At 42.0% G+C, this 10367-nt stretch overlaps 3 protein-coding genes across 4 annotated transcripts in view; 1 reads left to right on the top strand and 2 right to left on the bottom strand.

Moving 5' to 3' along the window:
* Positions 1–10367, bottom strand: part of LOC128093113 (probable enoyl-CoA hydratase, mitochondrial) — a 204992-nt gene that overhangs the window by 19684 nt on the left and 174941 nt on the right. The gene's annotated exons all lie outside the window — the stretch shown is intronic.
* On the top strand, positions 3190–5437 carry LOC128093112 (myeloid leukemia factor). 2 transcript variants are annotated; one of them, XM_052708827.1, is made up of 4 exons: positions 3190–3394; positions 3603–4181; positions 4420–4632; positions 4800–5437. In XM_052708827.1, the coding sequence occupies exons 1-4, from the start codon at positions 3345–3347 to the stop codon at positions 4912–4914; spliced, it is 957 nt and encodes a 318-aa protein (XP_052564787.1). In that variant the 5' UTR covers positions 3190–3344; the 3' UTR covers positions 4915–5437. The 2 variants fall into 2 exon arrangements, with proteins under 2 accessions (XP_052564787.1, XP_052564788.1); XM_052708828.1 differs by lacking the exon at positions 3190–3394 and adding an exon at positions 3460–3551.
* LOC128093109 (uncharacterized) lies at positions 5227–9805 on the bottom strand. The gene is made up of 2 exons (XM_052708824.1): positions 8360–9805; positions 5227–6044 (listed from the first exon to the last, which is right to left on the bottom strand). The coding sequence occupies exons 1-2, from the start codon at positions 9630–9632 to the stop codon at positions 5893–5895; spliced, it is 1425 nt and encodes a 474-aa protein (XP_052564784.1). The 5' UTR covers positions 9633–9805; the 3' UTR covers positions 5227–5892.

Raw genomic sequence — 10367 nt, 5'->3', positions numbered from 1 at the left:
TGCGCACTGCGAATCATCGAGACCATGCCACCTGACCACTACTTCATCTTCACCGATAGCTTTAGCTCTGTTGAGGCTATCCGGACTCTGAAGCCGACCAGGGAGTCTACGTTTTTCCTCACGGAAATACGCAAGACTTTAAACAACCTGGCGGCTCAGTCCTTCAGCATCACGGTGGTGTGGGTCCGCGCTCATTGCTCGATTCCGGGTAATGAGAAAGCGGACTTGCTCGCCAAGAAGGGTGCTGAGAGTGGAGACATTTTTGAAAGGCCAATTAGCCTACAAGAATGCTACGGTTTTCCGAGGCAGCGTGCGCTTCTGGATTGGCAAACACAATGGGACGGCGACACCAAGGGACGTTGGATGTATTCCATACGACCTAAGGTGCAAAGAAAAGCCTGGTTCAAGGGAATGGACTTGACGCGTGGATTCATCAGAACGATGTCCCGCCTTATGTCGAACCATTACTCGTCGAAGGCTCATCTGTACCGTATCAACATGAGTGATACGAACCTTTGCGACTGTGGGCAGGGTTATCAGGACATCGAACATCTCGTATGGGCGTGTCCAGATCACCAGGCTCACAGAATTAAGTTGAAAGATACCCTCAGGGCCCGAGGAAGACCACCAGAAATCCCGATGCGATACGCGCTATCTCAACTAGACCTTGATGTTCTCTATCCTATCTATCAGTTCCTCTCAGATTCCAAAATATCTATTTAGTTTTCTTCCAGTTAGTTTCCCTTCAGTTAGTTTTCCTCTAGTTAGTATAACTCGCCTTCACACAAAGCCGTCGTTTCTGGTTGCACCGGAAGCAAAGCAAGATCGCCCCAGCAGCTGGACGCCGAGTTGCGGCTGAGGACAAAACGCAAAGGCCAGCAGAGCCAACCAAGACCCCTACACAATCCCCCTTCCCTTCCCACGCCTTGTCTTTAACATCAATCCCTTCCTTACTAACCCCGAGTAGGCCGCGGGTAATCGGCTCCCCTCCCACTAACATTTACACACAAGATCCTCTGTAATTATTAAGTCAAATGTAATTACAAAAGCCGACTCGGTCCTAACCAGGTCCCAGTACCGAAAAGGACCTAGGGGAAATTCTCGTATGTTTGGCAGGTTAAGCACTCGCTCCTAACTCCATCCAAATTGCTGATTTTCACTATTTAAACAACTAATTTTGCAAAACTTTTGATAGAAACTTGCTTGCTCACTTCTTATTGAGCTATTTATCACTCGATTTCAGTTGAAAACGCTTTTAGTTAGTTTCAATTGAATGTCAAAGTTCTGACCTGCCAACATTAGAGGCACGCTGGAATTAGGTGCCGTTCCCCTAATAAAAATAATTTTATGAAAAAAAAACCTCAATTTATTTTGCTGAAAATTCTGTAATTTTCGTGTGGCAGTTTGACAGATCAATTGGGTCCTAAAATGAAGCTTAGATTGCTGATATTATTATTTACAGCGATAAAGCTTATTTTTCTGAGTACAATGACGCTTTGTACGACCACAAAGAGTTTAAAATGGAATTAACCTCGCGGTCCTTCTTGACAGAAAAGGTCCTACTTGACAGCTCGTTCCAAGGGGACCATCGTTGATCCATCGAAAAAATGTTGTCTCGTCAAAAAAAAATTTTGCATTAAAATGAAAAAAAAGTGATCAGAAATGGTTTTTAATCGTGTTTTTTACCGTTGTATATAAAAATTGACATAGGGCTTTAGTACCCAATTGTTGTAGATCCAGCAAACTTTCCTGGTATTTCAGTTATCAAATTTGATTGTGCTTGTCATTAAAAATGTTTCCAGTACTGTTATTTATACATTTATTTCATCAATCGTCCAAACCTAAAAAAACAATTGGTTAACATCGAGGCATTTGTTATTAACATTTTTCTTACCTTTGATTTCTAAAGATCACAATACAAAATTTATAAAAAAAAACACAACACATTTAAAAGAGGATATTCTCTCGGCAGCATCCAAACAATATTCGCATTCATTTTACTGAAATGGCAATCCAAAATATGCTGTGTGCTAATTTGTTTGTACAACTATAAAAAAAACCTCGCCTCAAACATCTTTTTAATTTTTTTTAAATAGTCCAATTAAAACATTTTGTGCTCTAACAAAAATGTAACCCAAGGGACCGATAGGATGCCACAGCAACTCAAGAAAATCCTGTCTCGGGCCCTGTCTTCTTATATAAACATATGAATGACCTCGAGAATGACCCCTTTTCTTTGGAGCTGCGTACTGCCCAGTATGCAGAATGGTTAATAGCTAAGTATTCGCACGGAACGAATGCGGTTTAAAAAAGTTGCGAATTATTTTCGTAACCCTTCCCCCTACGCTTGGGATTCTTCTAAAATTCTAAATTATTAATGTAAAAAAAACCCAAAAAAAAAAACTCAAATTTAAAAGTTTTACTACCTAAAAATTGAAAAAAAAAATATAATCAATCGTGCTAACTTGTCGCACGCGCATTTTGGGCCAAATTGCGTTAAGAATGCAATTTTGTGCAGCTCACAATGCCTCACCTTTTGACCTTCACAGATTCCCTAATTCAATTTCAATCCTGAGGTCATAAAAAACCAACAAAAAAACTCCGTTTATTTTTGTCACTTTCATATGAAATAATTTTCAATCTTGTCGTGCTATCATGACACACATGTCACATCGATGGCTTTATTTTTGCCGCCAATTGAAATTCCAGAAAATCTGATTATTTAGGTTAGAGACCAACATTTTGAGAAAAATAAAAATTTCGTGATTCGATTATCCCGATTATTCGGGGTGAAAATTTGGCGATATGACATTATGACATTGACATTGAAATTTGTGTATTTTTCAAATTCAGGTATCTGCAAATTTGATTTAAATATAAAAATTTAACTTGATTGTTTTTTTTCTTTTGGAATTTTGAAATGAAAAAAAAAAACACTCGAACTGGAGTGGTGGTTTGTTTTCCACACAGTTTTATTTGTGTTAGTGATTTAAACCCTAGTTTAATCCTCAAAACTTCATAAAGTTTCATCAGCTGAACAAATCTGAGTAAATAAATTTGAATGGACTTGAAGTTTTCACCTTTTGTCCGTTTTCTTGACAATCTACAATAATTCCGCCCAGGCCTATGTGCTTTCTTGCAGTTTTCGTTTGGTCAAGTTGGCAGCCCGTTTATCCACTCAACCTTGCTCTCAAACAAATCTCGACATGCTGCGCTGCCACTGCTCCTGAAGAGTGAAGATTTTTGTAACGCGAAGAAAGTGACTGGCAGAGGAAAATTCTCCGTTCCCGTTTGGAAAACGCTAGAAAAGTCTCGGAAAACGGCGCGCTAAACCGCCTGCAAGGATGTCTCTGTTCGGAATGATGGGCGATCTCGAGGATGATCCTATTTTCGGGTGAGTTTGGGGTCGATTTCGGGGCGAAAACGGGACCTTGAAATTTGGTCAACATTATTGCACATCTCAGGGGGCTGCTGCTTGATGCTTGATGGGGGGAAGAAAAGTGATGTGATGTCACATACGCATGATGGTGCGGGAGATGAAAGGCGTCAAGGTTTGCTTTGATTTTGGGGGTTTAAATAAATTTGTTTTCTTTGTTTTGCAGACATCACATGCGTTCGATGCGCCAGATGAATAACATGATGAACTCGCTGTTTGCCGATCCGTTTGGGATGTTTGGCGGCGTTGGTGGCGGGATGGAGAGCATTGCCGGACCGTCGCTGATGGGGCCTCGAGTTGGGGCGATGATGCCGTTTATGGGTGGTCCGAGTATGAGCATGAACCGGCTGTTGAACGGCAACGGGGACGGAACTTCGTACTGCAGCAGCAGCGTTTTTTCGATGACTTCGGGGCCGAACGGACCGCAGGTTTACCAGGCCACGTCCAGCACACGCTCCGGACCGGGTGGCATCAAGGAGACGCGCAAAACCGTTCAGGACAGCCGAAGCGGCACGAAGAAGATGGCCATCGGGCACCACATCGGCGAGCGGGCACACATTATCGAGCGCGAGCAGAACGTGCGCACGGGTGAGCAGGAGGAACGGCAGGACTACATCAACCTGGACGACGAGGAGGCGGAGGAGTTTGATCGCGAGTTCCAAACCAAGGCACGCAGCTCGATGAGCCTGTCCGGGGGACGCCGCTCCGGAGCGGAGATCATGGAGTTGCCGTCGAACCAGCCGAAGTGAGTATTGGGAGGAGAGTTTTGTGTTTTCTAGAATTTAAATTGTTTTTATTACGCAGTCTGGAAGATATGCCAAATTTCTATTATTTAAATGAAGACTACAAAAGAAGATAAATTTGCAAGATCTTAAAATTGTCACATGAGATTGATTAGTTGAAAACAAAGCTTAACACAGACACAAACACAACACTTTTGCAACATTCTTTTTCGTTCTGTACCGCAATCTGCCCCATTTTAGCCCACCGCACATCCGCGCCATTACAAACTCGCCGCACAACGTGACCATGCCGGGCGCCAGCAGCAGTCCTCAACATTCCCCAGCGAGCCGCAACCGCATCACCGGTGGGCCCTCCGTAACGCCACGTCGCGCCATCCGATCGCCGGCCTCGTCCCCGCTGCTGGCTCTGCCACCGACGACCTCTAGCGCGTCCGGCGGCCACATTACGACCAGGTATAAAGCTTCCCGCGTCCAACATCACCTACGTGCTTCGGAGGTCTTTCTCTTCTCCGCAACTAATTTTCAACGCGTCCTCGACTAAAAACCTTCGACTTTTGGGAACTCCTCGTTTTTTATAAGAATCATAGTTTCTAACATTTATTTTTCTCTCTTCCCCCCAGCGTCCATCCGCACCCGTACAGCATGGCCGGACGGAAGAACCGTGCCATCAAGGGTCCATCGTCGTCGTCGCCGGCTGCGTCGACTTCCTCGCCGTACCACAACAATCACCAGTAGACGACGACCGTCGATTAGGACGGACCCTTCGTTTCCAGCCGATATGATTTGTGAGCCGCAAAAGCTCTCCAAAATTTGCTTCCTTTTTCCAAGAGGATAATTATTCTGCGTTGCTCTGCTCGCAAGCAAGTGAGACAGAGCACAGTTTCTGACAAATTCGTAGATGTTTCGGTGTTCCGTTAAAAGAGTTGACTAACGATTTAAGTTTAAGTTGTAGTTAAGCGATTATTTCAATTACCGTTTTTCACAAAATCAAACTATACCAACAAGAGAGTAAATGTAATCACTACGATGGCTAAATAGCAAAAAGCGTTGTAGATATTGCTGAATCCACGAGGCACAATCAATCCTGCAAGTGGGAAATCCAGAGCCAGAACTAAGTATTTCCAATGTTCGCGCAAGCAAAGGGTCATAACAATCGCTTCGTATTCGTAATCAAATCAATTTCTAACACAGCACACTCTATCAACAAAAAAATGCACCGCCCCCTCGGAGAGCGCGCGCGCTCGAGTGGAGAGAAAAACAGCCAAATTTAATTTTAAAACTTATTCCAAGGAAAAGGATTTGTGACAGAGTGAAGAAGGTTAAAAATTAAAACAAAACTATTGTAACAACCAATAGAGACACTTTTAGAGTAGAAAGTTTTGCAGATGTTCAGTTTTTTTTTACCTGAGTGAATTTAAGACGCCGAGCAAGGAAGAGAAGAGGAAGAAGACGAGTAGTGTAATTTGTAGTTGGGTATTTTTGTTCTTTTAATTTATAATGCGATTGTAAAAGAAAACAAAAACTATATAAACAAATAAAAAGTAAATGAGCATAAACAAACCCCGTTTCGTCTTGCGTATTTATTAGAAAGTAAAGCTTTTATTATTCATTATACAGTGTGAAGTGCGTCTAAACTAATACCAAGTAGGATTATGGGTGTCAAATGTCGGATCACAAAACTATAAAATTGCAGCCGTCGTCCTGGGGCGGGGGTCACGCGATGTTGCTGGGTGAGTGCGGAGTTTTCTTGCGCTTGGTGTTTTGAATTTTGATGTTCAGCAGCCGGTTGATGCGTGCGTCCTCGAACCGGGCCATGGCCTGCAGGCGGTCGTTCGTTTCCAGGATCGCTCGGTTGTATACCTTTTCTGTGGGAGGGAAAAATATATAAACATAAAGATTACCATTAGAATGAAATTCAAGCAAGATCTGTATTTTGAAAGAAACTGCAAAGTCCAAGGATGACAGGTGCTAAGAAATGAATTTTAGAATCAAAACTACGAAAAATTCAGGGCAGCTGCCTTCGGAGTAAGACATTCTTAAGTCATTACAAAAAACATTTAGCTGTATAGCAAATTCCTAGTGAATTGGTACATGTACCTAAATCTCTCAATATTAACACGTCAATAATAACACGATTACCTGATTGCGGGAGATACCGTTTGGTATAAGAATCACAATATAAATTTACCAAACAAATGGATTCTGGCAAATTGTCTAAAAATACATTCCAGGTACAAGTTGGAAGCTCGGTCTTCTATACCATCTGAGAAACAAGTCGACTTTTACCTTCAGTCAATAAGAAAACACTGGATACGGAGAACGAGTATGCTCAGATAAGATCAACAAGGCAGCCGTAAGTTCTGTAGGACATAATTTTGATCCATTGTGAGCGGTGATTCAACGCATGAAAAACAAAACCAAATCTAAGATTACACAGAACACAGAGGATTTAAAGAGAGTTGAAGAACGTCAAATACTCTATGCACTTTAGGTATTTAACATTTACGTCCGTGTTAGGGAAGCGCTTCTACAGTGGCCAGGTGCTAATTCGTAAACAGATCGAAGACCTATCAAAAAACGGCTTTGTTCACAACTGGCGCTTAGGACCTATTGAAAACTAACCCGAGACTTATATATATCTTAAACCTAGAATTTTTCAGGGGTACACAACTGGGCCGTTGCTGAGAGTTTGATAGAAAATTTCAGACAAAATTTCGAATAAAGGGGTGCGCAAATCGTACTGTTACGAATTGTCTGGACAGCTTTGAAACTCATTTTTTTGGACAGTACTCCACTGCCGCTCTTATCTTGTCTATCCCAAAAGGTAAGCAAAAAAAAAAAAAAAACAGGATTCGTGTTAGGAATTTTTGAGACTTTCTGGAATAAAGTAGCGTCATCTGGAGCAAATCGGGACTAAGTCTGAATGGGGCCAGCAGTTTTTAAAGCACTTATCACGGTTTGTTTCGTAGAACAAACTTAAGATAACAATAAAAAAAATCGGCAAGTCAGCTTTGCAACTTTTTTTTATTGATTTTATAGGATATTTCTTCAGAAAATTCGCTTAAAATCGACATATTCATGTTGATATTCACCAAATTTCTTATGAATATGTTTTGAGGGACTTTGAATTACATATTTGACCAAAACTTGACTTCCATAAAAAAGTATCCGGACCAAATTTACCAGATGTCTAGCTTTCTTCGAAATTTGAATTACCTTTCACATGATGAACCCCACCAACTCAGATGATTGTGTTTATGATAATATTTTGTTGAAACATAAAAATGAAATCACAAAAAAATTACCAACCATGGGTTCAACATTTCATTTTAAAAAGGTTTTAAAATATAAGTTTACAGATTTTTGTATACTTGCATATCACTTTTCTTCGTACTGCCACTAAACATGAATGGAGACTTGTACGGAAAAAAAACAATGATGCATAATGGCTTAATTTGACCTAAGAATTCAATGAATAACGTTTTACCCAAATTGAAAAACACAAAAATTTAAAACAGATTTTCTAGATTCTCGAAATTCTTAAAAACTGCGCAGTTGCACTTGTAGAATGCTCACTAAGATCTGAAAGAGAAGGCCAAATGCGTGAGATGAGGAAAAAGACTCGATGAAAGAGAGGTTTTGAAAGAACGCGATAGAGGCTGAACCGCAGAAATCATATGATCAAACGGCGATTAATATTGCAGACGAGATACGTACTCTTCTAGCTCTGTATGGACTTTGGATGTCTAAAGTCAACATTTGACATCGGGTAATGCAGCGGATATGACTGCTGTCTTGCACAAGTTTGAATGTCTTCAACCAACAAGTTCTTGCTTATGTTCCAGGAAACGCATACGCGTCTTGGGATCGGAGAAAATCCTGAAGGGACTGGTATACAACTCGTTTTCCTGTCGTAAACGAACAATAATGTGTGATATTGTTATGACAAAGAATAATGTCCTGAGGGCTGTATATCAAATGCGATGTCAATGCAGAACAACCCAAAAGCGCACTTTAATTTCACGTCCTTATTAGAGAAGCGATGCACTTGCTGTGTAGTACAAGTCAAGGTACCAAGGAAAGAAGTTCCTTAAAAGTTTTTCAGGAGGTTGACCAAAATTATTTGGGATTTTGGGAATAATTTGGTTTGATTCACCAGTTTAACCAGCGTAATACTGACCCTTGATGAAGCTCAACTTTTCCGGCTCCAGCTGGATCGTGGGCATCGGGTTGCTGCTCGGGTTGTTGTTTGATTTCCGTCCGGTAACGCTGCTCACGGCAAGCCGCTCGTGGCCCCACAGCGCCACCGCCAGCCGGCTCACAAACTTCAGGTCGTACTTTTCGCCCCGCTCGGTCGTGTCAATTTCCTCCATCGTGCGGGCCGGAATGATCGAGTCGCAGACGACGACGTCACCGTTGTCCAGCGAGTAAGCGGAGCAAAGTGAAATCAATTTTGGAGGTTCTTCGTTCTGTGGTAGGATTAACGATGGTGATGGCGATGCTTGGGTCGGATTAATCTGGACATGCTTGATGGGAACTTCCGCAGGACAGATGTTCTCTTGTATCGTTGGAATGGGTTTACTCAATGCATTGGGATTGGCAGAACGCAGCTTGTGCGTTAGTTCTCGGTTTATCTGAACAAGGTTATCGTTCCGAGCGTGAACATCCCGCAACCGAGCTACGAGATGATGGTTTCGGCGTTTGAGCCACTCATTCTCCCTTCGTAGCCGTTCCAGCTCTTCCATCGGAGAAAGAGTTACCGAATGTTGGGTCTGGATCTGTTCATCAGGTGGCTTATCGTACTCGTACAGTTCCTCTTCCAGGAACTCCAACTCTTGTTGCCTTGGATTATTTTCTTGCCATGTGGCAGGAACTTCTCTTCGAACCCGCTTCGGATACTGATGGTTGCTGCATTCACCAGTGTCACCGCCAGTGTGAATCGAACTGGCTTGAAACTCGTTCACAATCGTGTCCAGCAAGCGATTCTGCATCGGTCCATTCCCGTTTTGATCCGTCTGTTGAGCAAACTGCTCCTCTAAAAAGTTGTTCAATCCCTCGACTTCCGCAGAGCTTCCAAAGTTATCAAATCCCTCATCCGGCTTCTCCTCCTTGATTGTCATCTCCATCCGGAGTCCGTGCTCCAAGCTACTGCAATTCCGCTCGTCCACCGACGTCCTCATCTTGCGGTTCCACTGGATGTCCTTAATCCGCAGATAAAACTGATGAAAGCTGTCCAGATGTCGGCAGCAAACGGAACACACGAATCCCGCGTCAACCCGGGGAACTTCCTCGGTGAAGTAACGCCGGATCAGGGTCTCCAAGCTGCGTTGGTGACCTTCTCCGCTGTGGATTTCGACGAGCGATTCTCCGGCCCCAGGTTTAGCTAGACACAGCACACAGAATCGAAACTCGGATTTATCGGACTGGTGCTGGTAGTGTCTTACGGAATCCATGGCGTCATTAGTTTGGATTCGCCATCAATGCTGGGTGACTGGTATTAAAATTCTGAATTTCAGCTTTAAAAATGTTCAGTTCATTAGTTAAAAGTCGCACAAATTTACACGAAACGCAACGAACAGAACCACTTGAGATGCTTGTGATACTTGAAGACTGGAGGCACTTAGAAATGTCAAACTTTTTGTTTGTTTACCGAATGAAGTTGTGGGAGTTGTGAGAAAAGTCGAAATAAATGTGGTCGATTAGAATGAAACACTGAAATATTTTTTTCAGGTATTATTTATCGCACACATTTGCACGGTAATAAAATAAAGTTTGAAAATTATAAAAATAATGTTTGAGACACCGCGGTTTGAACTGATTGTCTGGATTCAAGTAAGTTCCCAGACACGACAAGATGAAAACTTCCCGGACAAAAGGTGACAGTGGATTTAAAATAATTTGCATTGTTACAGAACAGCATTTTTTGCTGTTAAATTAACAACTTTTTACAGAAGGTGGTTTTTAAGCGTCTTAACGATATTTTTTTGTATGGGAAACAGTGGATTTTATTCTAATTTTGATGTAGTTTCTGGACGTTCTAGAGCTGTATTTTACAACCATTTACAGCATTTTAACAATGAAAATCATGGTGTTAAGAAGACAGTGCCGTACAGCATTTTTACAATCAAAACGTTTTTTTTCTAAATGCGTTTCTTCATACAAAAAAAAACATGCTCTAGAGTTCAGAT

The sequence above is a fragment of the Culex pipiens genome, chromosome 2 (genome assembly GCF_016801865.2).
Source record: "Culex pipiens pallens isolate TS chromosome 2, TS_CPP_V2, whole genome shotgun sequence".
Taxonomy (NCBI): domain Eukaryota; kingdom Metazoa; phylum Arthropoda; class Insecta; order Diptera; family Culicidae; genus Culex; species Culex pipiens.
This window is presented reverse-complemented; position numbering and strand designations above follow the sequence as displayed.